Here is a 21880-nt window from a genome sequence, read left to right on the forward strand (position 1 = left end):
AGAGGGACAGAGACAGCGCACAGTGCATGTGGACGGTCGTGGTCGTGGACGTGGTCGGGGGTGTGGCGGGGAGCGTGGTTAAGTGGGGAGGAGTATATTTACAGCTAGAATTCACCAAGTCAAGTATTTCATAGATATATAAATATATATGAAATAAATACTTGAATTTCAGTGTTAATTTATTTACACATATACACACACATAACACTCATCTACTCATTGTTGAGTTAAGGGTTGAATTGTCCATCCTTGTTCTATTCTCTGTCACTATCTTTCTAACCATGCTGAACACCCTCTCTGATGATGCATTGCTGTGTGGCACGCATAAAAGTGCTTTCATCAAATGCACTAGAGTCTGGAGTCTTCCATCTCTCCCGAGCATGGCCCAAAACCGGTCAATCTTTGCTTCCTGAGGAAGATCTTCACTGCCAAGCACTTGGTAGTCCACTACTTCTTCCCGGAGGCTATCCAGGTCCAATCGCAGCTGTGGCTTGGAACTTACAAGCGTATTTCTTCATTTTACTTGTCGTCGCCACGGCTGTATCTTCCTCGTTCTTCTGCTTCGTCTCCTTGTTGTGTGCGCAGTTGTGCACTGCACTCTCTAAAAGCCCTAGATGTTATTGTCACATATGCATGTACAGTAGATGGCAGTATTGTCCTGTTTAACAGTGTCACAACATTGCTGTGCACGGCAGACAAACTGCTTTACGGCAGACGAAAATGGGACTGCTGTTGTTGTGTGTTGTTGCCGCGCTGGGAGGACGTTAATGAAACTGCCTAACAATAAACCCACATAAGAAACCAAGAACTCGCCCTCGATCATTCTACAGTTATAACGTGATTGGGCAGGCACGCTGTTTATATCGTGGGAAAGTGGACGTGAAAACAGGCTGTCGACACGTCACTCAGGTCCGCATGGAGCTGGAGGGGGCGTGGCCTCCAGCTCCGCCTGAATTTCGGGAGAAAATTTGTCCCGGGAGGCTTTCGGGAGAGGCGCTGAATTTCGGGAGTCTCCCGGAAAATCCGGGAGGGTTGGCAAGTATGATACAAAGTCACCAAAAACGAATGGACAATGAAGGTGAAGGCAAAAGAGTGAGGAGTGTCCTGACCAGATATCTAGATCCCTAGATTGATTGATGTAAAATGTTCTTTATCACATTGTTTACTTTCACGTGTCCATTAAAGATTTGATTAATTTATGATGTCTCAGGTGTGATTCCCTACAATAGGGCCCCACAGCACACTGGATTCCAGTTGATTGAAATACCACAACACTGAATATTGTTCAGATAAGTTAAATTTAAGAACTTGCACACAAAGCAACACTGGAGGTGACTATGACGTGCGCATATTCCGTGCATGCGTACTAGGTCGCGTTGCGCCGGGGGCGGACGGAGGGGGGAGGGGGTCTTAAATGACCATTGTGTGTGTATGGACAAGGATAAGGCTCGGTGGGATTTACCCTGGATAACCTTAGTTTAGAAGGGGCCTAAGTCCAGTTGATCACCAGATAGATTTGAGCGTAGGTCAAATGTAGAGACTTTTAATCCAGCAGATGGTGGACGACTAGGGATGTCCGATAATGGCTTTTTTGCCGATATCCGATATTGTCCAACTCTTAATTACCGATACCGATATCAACCGATACTGATATATACAGTTGTGGAATTAACACATTAGTATGCCTAATTTGGACAACCAGGTATGGTGAAGATAAGGTACTTTAAAAAAAATAAAAATAAAATAAAATAAGATAAATAAATTAAAAACATTTTCTTGAATAAAAAAGAAAGTAAAACAATATAAAAACAGCTACATAGAAACTAGTAATTAATGCAAATGAGTAAAATTAACTGTTAAAGGTTAGTACTATTAGTGGACCAGCAGCACGCACAATCATGTGTTCTTACGGACTGTATCCCTTGCAGACTGTATTGATATATATTGATATATAATGTCATACTTGCCAACCCTCCCGGATTTTCCGGGAGACTCCCGAAATTCAGCGCCTCTCCCGAAAACCTCCCGGGACAAATTTTCTCCCGAAAATCTCCCGACATTCAGGCGGACTCAGGTCCTCCACAATATAAAAAAACGTACCTGCCCAATCACGTTATAACTGTAGAATGATGGAGGGCGAGTTCTTGGTTTCTTATTTGGGTTTATTGTTAGGCAGTTTCATTAACGTCCTCCCAGCGTGGCAACAACACACAACAGCAGCAGTCACTTTTTTGTATACCGTAAAGCAGTTCGTCTGCCGTAAACAGCAATGTTGTGACACTCTTAAACAGGACAATACTGCCATCTAGTGCATTTGATGAAAGCACTTTTGTGCGTGCCACACATCAATGCATCATCAGAGAGGGTGTTCAGCATGGTTCGAAAAATAGTGACAGAGAATAGGACAAGGATGAACAATTCAACCCTTAACTCAACAATGAGTAGATGAGTGTTATGTGTGTGTATATGTGTAAATAAATGAACACTGAAATTCAAGTATTTATTTTATATATACATATATACAGCTAGAATTCACTGAACGTCAAGTATTTCTTATATATATATATATATATATATATATATATATGAAATACTTGACTTGGTGAATTCAAGCTGTAAATATACTCCTCCCCTTTTAGCCACGCCTCCAACCACACCCCCGTCCCACACCGACCACGCCCACCCCCCCCGAAATCGGAGGTCTCAAGGTTGGCAAGTATGTATAATGTAGGAACCAGAATATTAATAACAGAAAGAAACAACCCTTTTGTGTGAATGAGTGTAAATGGGGGAGGGAGGTTTTTTGTGTTGGTGCACTAATTGTAAGTGTATCTTGTGTTTTTTATGTTGAATTAATACAAAAAATCAAAAAATAAAATAAATAAAACCGATACGATAATAAAAAAACGATACAGATCATTTCCGATATTACATTTTAAAGCATTTATCATCCCATAATATATCGGACATCTCTAAGGACGACCATTAGGAAACACTGATACAGTATCAGTTAATTGTCAATAGAGCTAGTGAGTGTGCCATGCACTCACTAAGGCATTTACCCATCACTAGTTTTTAGCATGATGCCTGAATATAAATGTTTGACATTTAGACAAATGTCACTTAGCCCCAATTATACTCCGCAGCATTGACTACCTCACAATGTATTTTTATCTGCAAACGTTCAATGCAAAGTGGGCCTTTTAAGATAGTTACTTGTTTCCGTCTTTTAGTAAAAAGCCCAAACTGTTGAGCTGGTATACACTTCAAACACTTTACAGTTGTGAAAGTGGAGAAAACACAATATTACGCCACAGTGGTATCGGAAATCACCAAGCAGCGCGTTCTTCCTCACAGCTGTTTTATTCTTTCAACATCTCACGTTACAAATACTTCAATGTATGCATACAGTTACAAACAAGGTTGGCAGCAAATGAATATGACAGATCTTTTGTTTATACTTCTTCACTTCTACAAACCAGCTATAAAAACTGATGTCTGTATCGTAGCATAAAATAATCAGGAAGAAAAAAAATATAAAAATGAGAACTTACGTATAAAGGTGAAATTACTTAATAAAAATCCAAATGATATCAGGTAAAAAAAAAAAAAAAAAAAGTTAATAAATATAACCTTCCCAGCATACAATTAAAAACTATTGAAATTTCGCAATCAATACTAAGAGACATATTCAATATTCTTTTTCATCTGAAAATGCAGAGCACAAAACAGCAATTAGAAAAACTAGACACATCAACAAGTTAAACACATCACCCCAAAAATAGAACAAAAATCTGATCCAAATCATAGTTATACATTTCAATTGAAAATATAGCAAATGCTAAGTACATTATCAACCTTGTATATACAATGTTTTCAATCACAGTTACATGGTAGTAGCAAAATAAGTAAGCACAAAACTAAATGTTTAAAAATAAATTTATGTATAAATTATTATTCTTTTTTTTTTTACTTGCAGACATCAGCATGAAAGAAAATACAAGGAGAACACAAACGTGACTGCATGATTTATGGATTCAATGACTTTTACTGCGAAGACTCGTCTCTGGAAAGAATAAGTATTGCACATAATGGCTCACAGTTAACTTGCAACATTAAATCACATTCAGGTTATGTCCCAAAGCATGCCACATCACAAAGGGGGTCAAGTGATCAAGTCTTCTCACCTACGTCCTAGCGAGTGTCCTCTACGTTACAAAAAGGGTTGTCGTCGTGTAGATTGCATAAACATGATGTCCGTGTCATGTAAAGAGAGGCTACGAGAGAGGTGATCTCGAAGGAGACGATGAAAAGAAAGGAGATCTAGTGCGGTACATCGTTAGGTCCTGCATTAACACTAGCCATGTTATTTCTGTAGTACATAATTATGCATGCCAAGAAGACTTAGAAGAAGTAGAACTTACAGGCAGTTCCAGAAAAAGGGACTAAATAGTCAAAGAGCTGATATCCACTCAGGTGATAGGAAGGGTGGTTACATGTTGACCAAAGCCAAAACATTTATTCTACTCAACTACACCTAGGAGTGAAATACCAGAATATATATATATATTATTTTTTTTCCCAAGACTATCAAAATCTTTTAGAAAGGGTCTTGCGCCATGCCTTAGGATCCTGTAATCATGTTCATTAAATGGGCAGAGGAGAATCGCATGTACGGTCGGCTAATGCTAGCCTTTTTTTTTTTGAAGCTCCAGAATCACACCAATAGACCAGACGGTTTTCAGATTTACCAGCACTTAAATATATAAAAGCTAATTGAAAATTATATTAATATCATTCATTTTCTTTTTCTTTTTTTTAAATTAAGTTTACCATAAATGCAGATATCTTAGTAACAAAGGTACAAAATCATTTTTCACCAAGTGAAAAAAATGAGGTATTGCAAAAGGAGTTCTCCCATCTGTGAAAAATGTGCCTAAAATGACTATTGAAAAAAATATTTAGAAAAGTAGTGCATAATAAATGTATATATGTCCATGACAAAATAATCAGCTATAAAACACTGTACAAAAATCAGCAGGCCATGTATAAAATAATATCTTTATCTCTGTGACAGCAAATTCTAGCTACGACCATATCCAACCACAACACTTGTGATAGAAGCTCCAAACCAGGTAGAGCGTGCAGTGGTACACCATGAGGACAGCTCAGGGAGAATGGACTGTGCATTCCCATTAGTTTGTACTACATTAGCATGTTAGCTTCCAGTGCTAATATCCCTGACAATATAAAGCGAGCAAATACTACTGCCAATACCTGAGCCCTGAGGGGCTGGGCCTTTATGAGCTGAAAAGCCAGACTAGTCCTTGTGCCACCGGAGGATGCCACCTTATCCTGACGACAACACCCAACATCCACAGCTGCTCTTGATGATGCGTTTTAGGCCAATCTTTGGTTTGCCCTTTCTGGTTACAAAGCGTCTACTTTTAAACCAAGACCTAAAACCATTGCGAGCAGTTCAAAACACAGCCTTGTCAGACAGGAGGGGAGACTGATGTGTGACATTTTCCAAACACTGAGCTGCTAGAAACAAAATCAACTTGCCATCTAAATCGACATTCCTCTTCCGTTCAAACCCAACCCATTAGCACTCAAACTTTGGTAAATGGTAGTTGTTCTCGAATCGTGCAAGCAAAAAGAAAACGCACCCACTTCAATGCAGCTTCTGTAGTCAGTATACTGATTTAGGTATGATGAACCTCAGTTCTAATTTGTTACTCTTGAAAACAAATGTAAGCAGCTTTGCCAGCTAACACCAAACTAAATTACAGTCAAGTAAGAAAACATCAAAATCCAAATATAATGCATTCATATGTTCATGCACACTTTAAGTCAAAACAGAAATGGGATTTCATACTCTTCTTAGCAGTTACTACGTTTAGAGGGCCCAATTTAAAAAAATAATAATATAAATTAAGTTTTTTTTTTGTTTTTTTTAACTTAAAAGAAAAGTGCATTAATATTCATATCATATGTCGCCCCCATTCCCCTTTCCCTCCATCCCGCCCCGTTCCTACATTTTCTCCCTTGCCTTTAGTTCCAGCGGAAGGAGATGTGCCGCGGTCGGTCGCCACCTTCCTTCACAAGGGGCTTGTGGAACTCACGGCCAGCCCGGGAATGGATGGCCGCCCAGCAGTATTCGCAGTAGTACTGCAGACAGGTCACGTTGGCGCAGAAGAAAGGAGCAAACTTGCCCCCGCAGCGGGTGCCCTGGCACTCGTCACACAGCTGGTCGTCCAGTACGTATGGCTTCACTTCCACCTGGGAGACACAAACAGTAGAAAATGTGGTCAAAGAAAGGAGGATGTACAACTGCAATCTGTAAGGACAAACTGTATTCATGATAAACTGACGGTTAGTAATACAAATGCAAATTTTATTTAAAGCTGCAAGCAGCGATTGACGGGACCGACTTTGAGGGCTCATAAAATCCAAACCGGAGCAGTAATTAAAACTCTTTCATCAACTTTTAATCAGAAGGGTTCAATCTCTCTCCTGTGGTAATTTGAAGCCGACACGACAAACGCGCTCAGAGGAGATAATGTTTGAAAAAAGGTGACTGTTTTTACACAACTTTTGTTTTGAAGGGGGAATTGCAAACTTCCTGTTGATTTTTGCTGGGGGTTGTCAGTGTATGAAATGTAGGTCTAAGTGAGACCTACGTAGAGGTTTTCGTTTCATGTCTCTACGACATTCCTACTGGGAGTTACAGGCAGTTTTGTTTGTGTTTTCTTCCTAGGGGGCGCTAGAGCGGAATTTTGAGTTTTGGGGTTTGGTTTTTTGATTAGATCGCAATTTTCGCCAGTCCTGATGTGTGGGTCTAATTTGGTGAGTTTTGAAGCATGTTAAGAGGGTCTAATTACAGCTCAAAGAGGCGGCGGTATAATAATAAAACGCTAGAAATACAATAAGGTCCTCTGTCCCAAAGGGACTCGGTCCCTAATTATCGTAAAACAGTGATTAATAACGGCTCTTCCATAAACTAGCGGTGATACTGCTCATTTACTGGAGAAGCAAGCTAGCGTGCTAATTGCTGGCTAGTTAGCCTAAATTGTAACATGAACCCATGGGACAATGTATTTTTTACATGATACTTTTATAATCATTAGGGATGTCCCGACCAACATCTTCAGCCCTCCGATTCAAATTTATTGGCCTCCGATCCGATACGTTGACAATAGATTATAAAGTGAAAATGTTTTACAGCAAGTTACTAAAGTAAACATAACACATTTTGATAAAGTTTTTCTTAATATCTTTAGAATGTGCTAGTATTGATATGAGGGCTGGGCGATATGGACGGAAAAGTATATCTCGATATATTTTTCTTTAAACACGATATTCGATATATATCTCGATATATTTTCCGGTGAAAGTATACATATAAAGTAGAGGTAACGGTACACAAAAATTTCGGTTCGGTACATACCTCGGTTTAGAGGTCACGGTTTGGTTCATTTTCGGTACAGTAAGAAAACAACAAAATATACATTTTTTGGTTATTTATTTACCAAGTTTGCAAACAATGGCTTTATCCTTTTAACATTGGGAACACTATAATAATTCTGCCCACGTTAATCAACATTAAACTGCCTCAAGTTGTTGCGCAGATTAAATAAAATGACAAAACTTTTCTTCTACATATAAAAAGGGCAACATTAAACAGCTTCAAGTCAACTCATCATGCATAATTTATTATAGGGACGGCGTGGCGCAGTGGAAGAATGGCCGTGCGCGACCCGAGGGTCCCTGGTTCAATCCCCACCGAGTACCAACCTCGTCATGTCCGTTGTGTCCTGAGCAAGACACTTCACCCTTGCTCCTGATGGGTGCTGGTTAGCGCCTTGCATGGCAGCTCCCTCCATCAGTGTGTGAATGTGTGTGTGAATGGGTAAATGTGGAAGTAGTGTCAAAGCGCTTTGAGTACCTTGAAGGTAGAAAAGCGCTATACAAGTACAACCCATTTATCATTATTTATAGCATTTGGGAAGCTTGTAGTTGATTTATTATGTAAATGTTATATTTTTATCAGCATGTGATAGCAGGGACCCTGCCATTCAAAACTAGGCTGCTGCATTACTAATGATTAATGTAACTATAGCTGAAAAAAATGGTACAATAGCAATAGGAGAGACTATTCATCCCTGAACACCATGGAGTTCATGTAGGCTTAATGATGCAGTTACATTATTATATCAACTATCAGAGACAGAAACTCTTCATTTAACATAATGTCCTTTTTTGCTGCTTCAACACAGCTCAATCAACACAGAAAAAGGTAAAGTGAAATAACAGACAGACACGGCTTTGCTGTCCGTAACACACTCACACCGCAAAATGAGCTAACGTTACGCTAAAAGCAAATTGGTCTTCACCTTAAGCCATGACTGTGAGTGAGCTGAGCTGCCTTTTATATTTCTAGAAGGTCAACGGGCTCATAGTGATGTTATTAGTAGTTGACTGGGAGGTGTTTATTATAATTTGGGGGGAGTCCGCTGCCTGATGCTTACCTGCTAAACGCTAAGCACTGACTACATGCGCTCTGAATATGCACTGCTGATTGGCTGTTACCGCTCTGAATACGCACTGCTGATTGGCTGTTACCGCTCTGTTTGTAACCAATCAGATGGTTGTGTGGGTGGGACAATGCTTGGTGCTGTGTAGAGTACTGACAGAAACAGAGGCAGAAGGAAGCGGAGGCGGCTACTTAATATGTTAGTGTGGAAGGAAACTTGTTTGGTATACCTCCGAACCGAACCCCCGTACCGAAACGGTTCAATACAAATACACGTACCGTTACATCCCTGATATAAAGATATTCATTTTCGAGCGAAATTCAGTGAAATTGAAGTGAATGACAACTGTACTGTAAACACTTTTATTAACCCAGTTAGTCAAGACGGGTATTAACAGCACATAAAATAAACTGTTTAAGTAGCACAGAATTACATAACATAAATAAAATAGAAAAATATTCTTTCTACGTAAAATAATTAACATATCTGTGCAAATAATAAATTTTTGGCAGCATTTCTCGTGCCAAATATGCCCGGTTTGGCAACTCGAGAACAGTTTGGATTTGGGCTTACATGAGAAACAACTCAAATGAGTGTTTTATTCCGGCGGATAATTTTGTCCAAATGTGGCCAAGTAGACGCATTGTGGGTTACCTGGACATCGTCGACATTGCTAAAGGAAAAATATAAAGAAGAGAATCCCTCTGCCATCTTCCACTAGTTTTTTAATATATAAATCGCCTGCTTCTACGACTCTCTCGTCGTCATTTGGGATGTCTGTTGTGATTTCCCTTCCTGGTTCGATGACCCGTCCTATCTTGCCTCTGATTGGCCTAATCTCAACCAATCATGGATGTTCTTATACGTGCAAGCACGTCTTGGAAGGAGGAAGGGGAGGGGTTTATTAGCCAATGAAAGGGAGTGAGGAGCGGGGGAGAACAAGGAAAACAACAAATAAGCGGCATTTGGTCATTTTAATTTGAAATAAATTATATCGATATTACGATATTTATTTTTATATTTAATTCATATCTTGTTCAAAAATATATAGATATATCTTACAAACTTGATATATTGCCCAGCCCTAATTGATATAAATCAGATGATGTATTAAATTTGTGGTATTGAATGCTACATACAATTTTTTTTAACAAAATACAGTTGCTGATGCACAATAACTAAACAAAAGCAAAAACTAGAGTGTGCTGCAGCTTATCCTTGTTAACTTTGGGTAAGAGGCGGAATACAGCTCTTCAAAGTTTGTGTTTATGAAAAGGTTGACTTTTTCAGAAATTTGCTTTTCGAGTCAAAATAGCAAACGGCAAAATGAATCTTCTGAAACAACAATGATGGAGGAACAAGGTTCAGTGCACAGCTTGGCGGTTAATCTAAAAATATTACAAACCGACATTGAGACCTTTTAACAGATAGAAAACTGCCATGTCGATTATTGTAATTTTCTCACTGCTATTACATGTAATCCCCTTAAATTACAGGACTGATTGTGTAGTTACCCGACAGGAAGCCAGGTGTTGCAAGGCATGAAGGCTACCAGAAACCCAGCAGAAGAAGAAGTAACAGCAAAGTAACACTGTCCAATCCAGTTGGCTACATGGCCTCATGGAGAAAAACTGAAACACTGAGCCAACACTACAAACAATGTGAGCAGCTGGTACCCAAAGGTTAGTTGTTTCGAGACAATAAGTGGAATAATCGTGCATTAAGAAAAATCAAGGTAAAAGGTTCAATTAATTGTGATTTAGATTTTTGTCATAAACTACAAGCTCTCGTGCAGTGGTACCTTGACTTACGAAAGCACCACCTTACAAGGCTCTACACCTCTAGTTGACTTAACAATTGTCAGAAGGAACCCTTTAAGATCAGCCCTAAACATCTGGTTGTACTCGCTAGCATTAGCTTACGGCTAGACATTTAAATAACTTTGTTTTCCAACAATAGGAAGAAAGTAAGTGTGAAGGACAGAGCTGAGAAAAGGATAGCTCGCAGAGTCGGGACTAGGGCGATATATCGATATACTCGATATATCGCGGGTTTGTCTCTGTGCGATATAGAAAATGACTATATTGTGATATTCGAGTATACATTCTCACGCAGTTGCTTTTAGCTGCGGGCATTACACTGCATGCGTTTCCCACTCTTTCTTGTCTCTTCTCACAGAGACGTAAAACAAGCACACCTTCTTACATACGTCACGTGTGCAACGTCACACGCTCCTGGGGAACAGAGAGGTAGCGACATGGTAACGTTAGCTGTGATGCTAACGGTGCGGTGCGGGTGGTAATACGAAAGAGAGAAGGTGCGAATCTGGTAACAAATGAAGGAATAATTCATTCCCAAGAAAAACAGCACGGGATCCATCGTCTGGCGGTGGTTTGGCTTCAAGCGGGAATATGTTGAACATTTATGCTACAAAAAGTAGCACCACTGCTAATGTAGCATTATTTGAAAAGTAATCCGCTAGAGTATGAAGAGTGCTTGAAACTCTGCATGTCAACATCTCCGGCTGGTGCCACACCAACAAAATGCCGAAGCAACTTCTTCCAGATCAACACTGTTTGACAAAAATAGTCAACAGAAGGACATAACGTCCGCAGTAACCTACCACATAGCGAAGGACATACACTATTTGATTTCCTTTTATGCAGCTCATTTTTATTTCAGTTATTGAAATATCGTGTGTAACATCATGCACAAAAGTGCACTTTATTTGTTTTTAACTATTGTAGCGGCGTTCTGTACAAAAAGTACACTTTAATTTAGTGTTGTTTTGATATGTCATCTTAGTGACATCATGCACAAAAGTGCACTCATAGCTTGCTTTAAAATGTCTCTGACAATCTTACATTTTCTGTTTTGGAAATGACATGAATGTTTGTGCCACTGCTTAATAACTGTTTAATACATACAGTTTTGGTAAATTGACTTAGTTGTGATTTCCCTCTCTGTATGAAAGTTTAAAATGAGCATATATTAATGCAGTATGAACAATGTTTTAATGTAGACACAGAATCATCATACTGGTGTGATTATATGCATCAAGTGTTCATTCAAGGCTAAGGCAAAATAGCGAGATATATATCGTGTATCGTAACATGGCCTAAAAATATTGAAATATAAATAAAAGGCCATATCGCCCAGCCCAAGTTGGGACATTTATATTTTTTATCACTTAGCAGGCTACTACAGTTCTCACGTATATTGTTTTCTATATACATACATTTATATAAGGGCTGTCAACATTGACGTGTTAAGGCATGTGATAAATAAATAAAAAATATTGTGTTATCATATATGATTGAAGATTACTCACATCTGGCTTAAGGCTTAACCTGGAAGATGCGTGCATTGTTACACGGTCCGGGATCACGATGAGAGGCGGCCAATTTTTCTTTACAACAGAACTTTAGATAAAACTGAGGCAACTTGTTGGTATTGCATCAACAAACATTCCTATCATTGACGCACATCAAGTTTAAAATACCACTTTAAAGCAAAACCGGTACTCGAGGATGGCGCTAGCAAAAATGCTACATTGGTAACAAAGCAGAGGAGAACGCTATGCTGGCAGTTTACCTGCGACAATGTTGTCAACAAAAGTACCACAGTTAAAGACATTGTTTGCAACATTTACACAGATGCCAAGAGAGTGCCAACTTTCCAATATATCCAATATATCCTGCCCTCCCACGGCTTCTTGTACATTATGACGTAAATACGTTTGTACGTAACACATGCACGCACATTAGCGTTAGGTATTGTTAGCTAATATTAGAAATTTGGATAGCTAGCGTTAGCTGTCTTTCAATGTATATTTCACCATAACAACATGACTGCAAATTGTTTGTTGTTTCTCTCTGCTTTTATATGTGTGTACGCGCTACCTGCGCGTACGAGTCGACGAGACCGGTTGAGTGACCACCGTAAACACCAATCATTTTATTTGGGCCGGTAAAGAAATGTATTACATACATTTTGTAATTGTGAAAAATATAGACAATTGTCAAACAAATGTGTTCTGTTAAACCACCAATGGCAAGATTTGCTCGCCGGTAGTATTATTGTTATATGTTTTGCTTTGTGGTGAAGTGAGAAAGTTGCAAACAGCACCTTTAAGTTAAACATATGCCTTTGCTAAACGGACAGCCACAGCATGTAGGACATTTAACATCTGTGAAGACCAAGTCCTGCAAGAAGATGTCAATAATATCACCACAGCTGATCTGTCATAAAATACCTTGAATAGACAAAATTACAGCATGGACACACCAACTAAACTACACCAACTGTAATACACAAACAAGAGCATCAAGTTGTAAAACCGGCTGAATGTGAATTTATTTTGCCTACTGGAAAACATTGAGTAATCACAATGAGCTGGGGTAGCATTGTACCAACAGAAAAAAAAATAGCTTTGACATCTGAAGAGGTAAACACTCTTGTTTGTTTTAACAACTGGTTAACTAAAAAAATAAAAAAATAAAAAAAAATAGTAAATGCTGATTTAAATGGTGCATTATGTTAAGCTGTTCATGAGTGTGTTTTACATTATCCATAACTTGTTTGCAATATTATTGCAACAAATTACAAAATGTGCATTTAATTCTTACTATACTTACTGTCACCTAGTTTTGAGCAAATAAACGACTTGCAGTTCAGTAAAACATTTAAAAACGACATTCTGACTACCAAATAGCATTTTTATCCAAATATTGGAGTATTTTCTGAAGCAAATTTGATATATGCAAGCAAATAAAAACCTGTGATTAATCATTAATTCCAGTTTAAGAACATGATTAAACAGATTCAAAAAACGAATCACGAACATCCAAAAAACATGATGCCATACTGCATACGCCAGTAGCCAAAGGAGAAGCCTTGTACACTTTAATATTATCAATAATGAAATGTAATGTAATGTATATCGAACTGCTCGCCATCATGGACAATCCTGCCCACCTACTCCACCAGACAATTGAGGGACAGCGGAGCTCATACTCAAACAGGCTCCTTCAGCTTCGTTCCCACACTGTGCGATTCAAGAACTCCTTCATTCTCCACTCCATCTAGCTGTATAATCACTCGCCATACAGCAATAGATGATATCTGTCTATTACCTGACCGCTTCTTCGTTAGCTACCTCTCTTTGTTTATAATGTATATTTTCTGCTGGATCTACTCTCTATTTTATGCTGCCCTTTTTTTTGCTGCAGCTGTTACATAACCGGACTCTCGCCAGACCGTTGTAGTTCGCTGAGCTCAACACAAGGGTCTGGGCTTGAACCATTGCAAACTCCTTCCAAATAGCAAAAAATATTGAACCAAACAGGATCGCCGGGCGGGATTTCATAGATGTGACGTAGCGCCGAAGGGACTTGTTTGATTCAAACAACAATGGCGGCACGGAGCGAGGAGTCTTGTGCCATAATTGCCAACCTTGAGACCTTCAATTTCGGGAGGTGGGGGGTGGGGAGGGGGCGTGGTTGGGGGAGGGGCGTGGTTGGGGGCGTGGTTAAGAGGGGAGGAGTATATTTACAGCTAGGATTCACCAAGTCAAGTATTTCATATATATATATATATATATATATATAAATAAAAGAAATACTTGAATTTCAGTGTTCATTTATTTACACATATACACACACATAACACTCATCTACTCATTGTTGAGTTAAGGGTTGAATTGTCCATCCTTGTTCTATTTGTCACTATTTTTCTAACCATGCTGAACGCCCTCTCTGATGATGCATTGCTGTGTGGCACGCAAAAAGTGCTTTCATCAAATGCACTAGATGGCAGTATTGTCCTGTTTAAGAGTGTCACAACATTGCTGTTTACGGGCAGACGAACTGCTTTACAGTAGACAAAAACGTGACTTCTGTTGTTGTGTGTTGTTACCGCGCTGGGAGGACGTTAATGAAACTGCCTAACAATAAACCTACATAAGAAACCAAGAACTCGCCCTCGATCATTCTACAGTTATAACGTCATTGGGCAGATACGCTGTTTATATTGTGTGCCTGAATTTCGGGAGAAAATTTGTCCCGGGAGGTTTTCGGGAGAGGCGCTGAATTTCGGGAGTCTCCCGGAAAATCCGGGAGGGTTGGCAAGTATGTCGTGTGCTGACATTGATTCTGCTATTGCAACTGTTTTGCGACATCGATCGAATATGAATTATTTAAAAGATGAACAGAGAACGGTTTTGAAGGCATTTATTGGTGGTAAGGATGTTTTGGCTCTTCTTCCGACCGGGTTTGGATTTCCCAGCGTCGCTCTAATCAGCGTCACGGGTTGATTTAGACGTGAGTGGTTGAAGTAGCACGTCATTCAAGATAACGGACAAGTGGTTTATCCAATCACATACAATTATTTTTTTTACAAGGGCCCGCCTTCTGAAATACATCTCCTATTGAGAACTCCCAGATCAATGTGTGGAGCTCAGCGAACGACAAGGATCTGGCGAGAGTCAGGTTAGCAGTTACATATACCGTAATATTGTCTGAGTAGGTATTACGACAAGTTGTTACATTTTGACAACCATTTAGAAGCCGGAACTAGGGAGGACGAGACTAAAGGACATGTTCCACTCGGCCTCCCACCCCATTTTTTTCAAGAGGATTATGAGACATTCTTCACCTAAATGGGAATGTATGAACATCCCAACAGTCGGCATCCTAATGACAGCAGACCTTGCATAGTAAGTGATGTTTTTTCATGATTGTTGGCTCTCATGAGGTCTGCAGTGAGCAATAATCAGTGACAAAAAAAAAAAAGAAAAAAAAAGAAAAAGTTGTGATTAGGGATGATACTCGAACCCGGTTTTCCCGGTTGTTCGATAAGAAAAGTCCTCGGACTCAAATCCCTTTTTGAGAACCGGCACCCGTTATCGAGACCACTATATTAAAGAAAAAGAGTTGATTCTTTATTCGAATGCCTGGGAACGAATCCCGTCCCGACAAGAAATGCCCTGTGTGACATCACAAGAAATGACGTCACGTAGCTCAGTCATTAGGCGGAGATAGGAAAAGCAGGAACAAAATGGACCGGAAAAAGCGCTCTAAGGCATGGCTTAATTTCACCAAAAAACGAGGAAGCAGCAATATGCAATTATTGCCAGGCTTTGCTCTCGTGTAAGGGGGGGAGCACAACAAGCATGTTGAAACATGTGCAGGCTGCGCATAACCTGAAAGTTCGAGAACCGTGTCGTGTCTTCGACACATGGAGAAGCAGCGGCAGAGACGACGAAGAACGCCCCTCTTCTTCTGCCAGCTGTCCAAGTCCCAGTTACATTGGCGGTGACGCCGGTGAGTAACTAACGTTAACTGTTGCCATATCTGTTCACTTGTAGTAACGTTACCTCTTATGTCAACCAGGACTGCAGTAATGTTAGCTAGACTAACGTTACCTAAGCATAGTCAGTGGCTAACGATAAAGTTAACGCGAGCCTTTTTGTATGTGTCTGATAACGTTAACGTTATCTTGTAATCTGTCTAATAAACTAATGCTTTCTTTATTTCTTTAGTTTATTTGGAACATGAACACACTTACAGTATAATACATCACAGTTTCATATCATTTCACTTTACAGGAGTAGGAAGAAGTAAAGCTTATTTAATCCTACCCCTTTCCCACTTCATAGCGTTTACAAATATATACATCATTTACTGACCTTTTTATAATAAAATATCTGTGAATTAGTATATACAACAGTTTTGTAATATGTAATTAATTAATTCAGTCATTATTAATATACTGAGATGAAGAATATCTTATTTTCAATAAGGTTGAAAGTATTTCTCATAATTCTTCTTCTTTGTAAGCACTATTCATTTGAACAACCTCTTAAACTGGATCATATCAGAACAATGTTTAACTTCTTTACTTAATCCATTCCATAATTTAATTCCACATCATTTTAGCTGTTTGCAATTTTACCAAATCATCGAACTTTAATATTTTTGACTCAATAAATAAAGTGTTTGTATGTTCTCTATATCCAACATTATGTATCAATCTAATTTTTTTTGTAACACGGTTAACGAATGTAGCGCACATTTGTAGTTATTTCCCCACATTTCTGCACAATAACTCAGAAATGGTAATACTATAGTAGCGAGCAGTAGAGAATGTGAAGTGATTTGTTAAACCAAATATTGTGTGGTTTTTTTCCATATACAACAACCTAAGAATTGATAAGAAATCGGTTCGCTAAGAGGATTTGATAATAGGCTCGAACTCGATAATTTCTTATCAAACATCATCCCTAGTTGTGATGTGTTTTTTAAATTAATGCGCCGCGTATGCTTAAAATGATCAAATTCGTAAATATTATAAAAGTGCCCATTACTACATTACTTATACTTACATCATGTATATAAAACCTCAATGGAGGTGTTTGGATGTTTTTTAAGGGCTTTATAGACGAACACACATGGCTCCCATAGGCTGCATTGTAAGCAATAATTTAATATTTATAATGCAAAAAAACCCAACAACATTATAGTCATGTATTTCATAATGATTGTGAAGAATAGGCAACATTTCAAAAAAAGTGCAGTTCCCCTTTAAGATATTTTATTGCTTTTGGTTGTAATATTTATTCTATTACAAAACAGACAAAAATATTTTTTATTGTAAGTTTGTTTTATTTACTTGGGGATTTAAACTTTTCATTCCAATTATAATTTTACAATATACAAGAAATAAAAGTATTGCATTTGAAAGGATATACATGCATTATAATTATGTATTATTACATCAATGGTTAATTTGGGCTCCAAAATATAAATTGCAATAATATTGTTTATCTGCAATAATTGGTAGGGCAATATATTGTCAAGCAAAATTTGTTATTGGCCGAGACCTACATTTAGAAACCATTCATTCATCCATTTTCTACTGCTTGTCCCTCTCCGGGTCACAGCCCCCTGTGACCCGGAGAGGGACAAGCAGTAGAAAATGGATGAATGGAGCCTATTCCAGCTGCACTCGCGCGGAACACAGGGTACACCCTAGACAAGTCGCCACCTCATCGCAGGGCCAACACAGACGGACAAAAAACCATTCACACTCACATTCACACACTAGGACAAATTTAATGTTGCCAAACAGCCTCTGCCCAGATGCATATCTTTGGAGATGGGAGCAAGTCAGAGTGCCTAGACAGAACCCACACAGTCAATATAATAAATATACAACCTATTAACAAAATACAACATAATAATAATAATAATAATATCCAATACAATTATTAAAATATGTATAAACAAATCGTAACTGGATCGTGAGGTGCCCAAAGATTCCCACCGTTAGTAACATCTAACATCTTGTCATCAACATATACAATCGTGGTCAAAAGTTTACATACACTTGTAAAGAACATAATGTCATGGCTGTCTTGAGTTTCCAATCATTTCTACAACTCTTATTTTTTTGTGATAGAGTGATTGGAGCACATGTTTGTCACAAAAAACATTCATGAAGTTTGGTTATTTTATGAATTTATTATGGGTTTACTGAAAATGTGACCAAATATGCTGGCTCAAAAGTATACATACAGCAATGTTAATATTTGGTTACATGTCCCTTGGCAAGTTTTACTGCAATAAGGCACTTGTGGTAGCCATCCACAAGCTTCTGGCAAGCTTCTGGTTGAATTTTTGACCAACTCCTCTTGACAAAATTGGTGCAGTTCAGCTAAATTTGTTGGTTTTTTGACATAGACTTGTTTCTTCAGCATTGCCCACACGTTTAAGTCAGGACTTTGGGAAGGCTATTCTAAAACCTTCATTCTAGCCTGATTTAGCCATTCCTTTACCATTTTAACGTGTGTTTGGGGTCATTGTCCTTTTGGAACACCCAACTACGCCCAAGACCCAACCTCCGGGCTGAAGATTTAAGGTTGTCCTGAAGAATTTGGAGGTAATACTCCTTTATCATTGTCTCATTTACTCTCTGTAAAGCACCAGTTCCATTGGCCGCAAACTTTAGACAAGCCTTAAGGTGTTGCTTCTGGAGCAAGGGCTTTCTTCTTGCATGCTAGCCTCTCAGTCCATGGCGATGCAAAAAACAGTTGACTGTGGACACTGACACCTGTGTTTAAGCAGCTTCCAATTCATCGCAGACCTGCTTTTTGGTGGTTCTCGGTTGACTCTTGATCATCCTGACCAATTTTCTCTCAGCAGCAGGTGATAGCTTGCGTTTTCTTCCTGATCGTGGCTGTAAAAAAAACTGTGCCATGCACTTTATACTTACGAACAATTGTCTGCACAGTTGCTCTTGGTACCTTAAGCTGCTTTGAAATGGCTCCAAGTGACTTTCCTGACTTGTTCAAGTGAATGATTAGTTTTTTCAGATCTGTGCTGAGTTCCTTTGACTGTCTCATTGTCGTGTTTGTAACCGAGTCTAATGACTGCATCACATGAGCCCTATTTAAATGGGCTCAGAGAAGTCAACAGGTGTCGTCAATCATAATCACTCACATGAAGTTAAGAGGCCATGTCATGAAGCTAATTTGATTTGATTGTAACTTTTCTACGTCATCAAAATTGAGAATGTATGTTTCTGTATGTATACTTTTGACCCAGCAGATTTGGTCACATTTTCAGTAGACCCATAATAAATTCATAAAAGAACCAAACTTTATGAATGTAATAAGTATGTGCTCCAATCACTCTATCACAAAAAAATAAGAGTTGTAGAAATGATTGGAAACTCAAAACATTTGTCCTTCACAAGTGCATGTAAACTTTTGACCACGACTATACATATATTTTTTTTAAATTAACACCAGACCAATAAAAATTAACTGTAAATGATCCACTTGTATGTTGTCCATTTACGTTTACGTTTATAAGCAGGAGGATTGACAATTGAAGAGGGTTTCTAAACTCAAACTTCTTTCTCGGCAATGACACTCAGCATGACTCCCGCAAGACCTAAAGCTGGGCTGTTAGGTTTTGTCCGCCTAGCTCTCCGCTTCCACGCCAAATGCCTTGCCTTTTCAATTCGCTTTTGGGGACAGGGCTCAAGCTTGCGGAAGTGCATTGCGTCGCCAAATGTACACTTCCTGTCCCTCACTTGAAATACGAACATTGTGGGAAAAAATCCAAACATGTACCATTACACCGCTAGTGTTAAAATGAATAAATGATCCATTGAGAAATTGGACTGCTACGTGTGACTGTTAAAGATAATGCAAACAGAGTAACTCACCCGTTTATCAATCTCCCCATGCTGCAGTTGAACAAATCGGGCACTAATGGCTGCAATATAGCTTTGCTGATTAGAGAAAGCCACTCGCCCCGCCCCCTTTGGATATTTCAGTTCAGGGTCTGTGTCGATACCAGCGTAGCACACTCCGCCATAGAGACGGTCCATTATCATGGCCAGTTCCGCTGGAAACGACAATGTACATAGAGGTTAAGTTGGTGCGATGATGATGATTATAGAATGTACTTGGTGGTCATTTCAAAAATGTACCTGCACGTAGGGGACGAGGGACACCTCCTACAAAGATGGTCTTTCTCGGATCCAAAGGCTGGGAGCCGTCCATGACAAAATCACTGTCATTTAGGTTCCAGGGTCGAATTTGAACCTGGTACAGAAAAACATGACATATTATAGACTTACGAACATGACAGAGCAACTTAAAAGCAAAAATAAAGCAACTTTTTTCAAAATGGTTTGTTAATCAGTATTTACACTACAAGCATGCAACCACAGCAGTTTAGCAGTCACATGATGTCTGCTGTGTGACGCAGGTATTTGACTACTAGTTTATAAACAGACCAGTGAGTCATTACAGCCAGCAGCCCATAACTCTCATGGACACCACATTTTACTTAACTGTGACTAACATTAAAATACAACAATTACAGGACTATCTGCGTGTGAGAAAGCAACAGTAGTTTTATTTACAAATCAACCTGCTGCTAGTTATGTGCTCAGCTGATTGAGCAAGATGGGATGCTTAAGTACAACTCTTTTTCTCAAATAATTGTAGGTACATAGACCTCTGTTTAACTTATGTCTAATGCTTGGTACCACATGTTACCGGCTACTACACTTTATCCTTTATTTCGATCGCAACAACCAAAAATACTCTCCATTTATACAATTTAAACAAGGTACCGTATTTTTCGGACTATAAGTCGCAGCTTTTTTCATAGTTTGGCTTGGGGTGCGACTTATACTCAGGAGCGACTTATGTGTGAAATTATTAACACATTACCGTAAAATATCAAATAATATTATTTAGCTCATTCACGTAAGAGACTAGACATATAAGATTTAAATCGGATTTAGCGATTAGGAGTGACAGATTGTTTGGTAAACGTATAGTATGTTCTATATGTTATAGTTATTTGAATGACTCTTACCATAATATGTTACGTTAACTACCAGGCACGTTCTCAGTTGGTTATTTATGCCTCATATAATGTACACTTATTCAGCCTGTTGTTCACTATTCTTTATTTATTTTAAATTGCCTTTAATTGTACTTTAACCCTTTAAAATCGTTTTTAGTCATATTTATTTTATATTGTTTTTAATTGTGTTTAATATTGTTGTGCAGCACTTTGGAAACATTTTGTTGTTTAAATGTGCTATATAAATAAAGTGGATTGGATTGGATTGGATTCAAATGTCTATTCTTGGTGTTGGGTTTTATCAAATACATTTCCCCCAAAAATGCGACTTATACTCCAGTGCGACTTATATATGTTTTTTTCCTTCTTTATTATGCATTTTCGGCCGGTGCGACTTATACTCCGGAGCGACTTATACTCCGAAAAATACGGTAAATAAAAAACAGAAAATAAACGTGTGTCCGAAAAAGAAGCAAGAAGAAGCACAAGCTTATAATGTCCTGCCCCATCACTAAATGATAATAATCTTAGTTTATTATTGATTTTGTTACATGCAATACACGATGACCTTATTTAACAAAAGTCATTTAGTATATATTATAATATACATAATACAGTACAGGCCTATTCAACTGGCGGCGGGCCAAAGCTTTTCATTTGACCCACCGAAAGTCACCAAATTGCTTATGATGCAACCATCCAAACTAGGGTGGCTCATGTGTGTAGTACTATCACCACCATGTAGGGGGAAACAGTAAGGCAAATTTGTCACAATGAAGCAGCGGGGCCAGTGTGGTGAGTAGAAGACTACTCAATAAATGACATTATTGACCCTAAAAAAAAATCAAAATAAATTGCGAAAATCTGACTTTTAACAGCAACTGGACAGCAAAGTATGAATGCTCTTCCCCAAGCAGCTGCTTGAGTCATTGTTTTCTGTCGGACATTTAAAGC

General features: G+C 38.7%; 1 protein-coding gene across 3 annotated transcripts in view; it reads right to left on the reverse strand.

Moving 5' to 3' along the window:
- Nucleotides 1-3344: 3344 nt before the first annotated feature.
- Nucleotides 3345-21880, reverse strand: part of LOC133575424 (cytoplasmic polyadenylation element-binding protein 4-like) — a 28551-nt gene continuing 10015 nt past the window's right edge. For all 3 annotated transcript variants that reach the window (XM_061928150.2, XM_072912261.1, XM_072912262.1), the window contains 3 exons: nucleotides 20037-20151; nucleotides 19770-19951; nucleotides 3345-6282 (listed from right to left, as the gene is read on the reverse strand). In XM_061928150.2, the coding sequence (XP_061784134.2) occupies nucleotides 6055-6282; nucleotides 19770-19951; nucleotides 20037-20151 (525 nt within the window). In that variant the 3' untranslated portion in view covers nucleotides 3345-6054. The remainder of the gene's footprint in view (nucleotides 6283-19769; nucleotides 19952-20036; nucleotides 20152-21880) is intronic.

The sequence above is a fragment of the Nerophis lumbriciformis genome, linkage group LG35, assembly GCF_033978685.3.
Source record: "Nerophis lumbriciformis linkage group LG35, RoL_Nlum_v2.1, whole genome shotgun sequence".
Taxonomy (NCBI): domain Eukaryota; kingdom Metazoa; phylum Chordata; class Actinopteri; order Syngnathiformes; family Syngnathidae; genus Nerophis; species Nerophis lumbriciformis.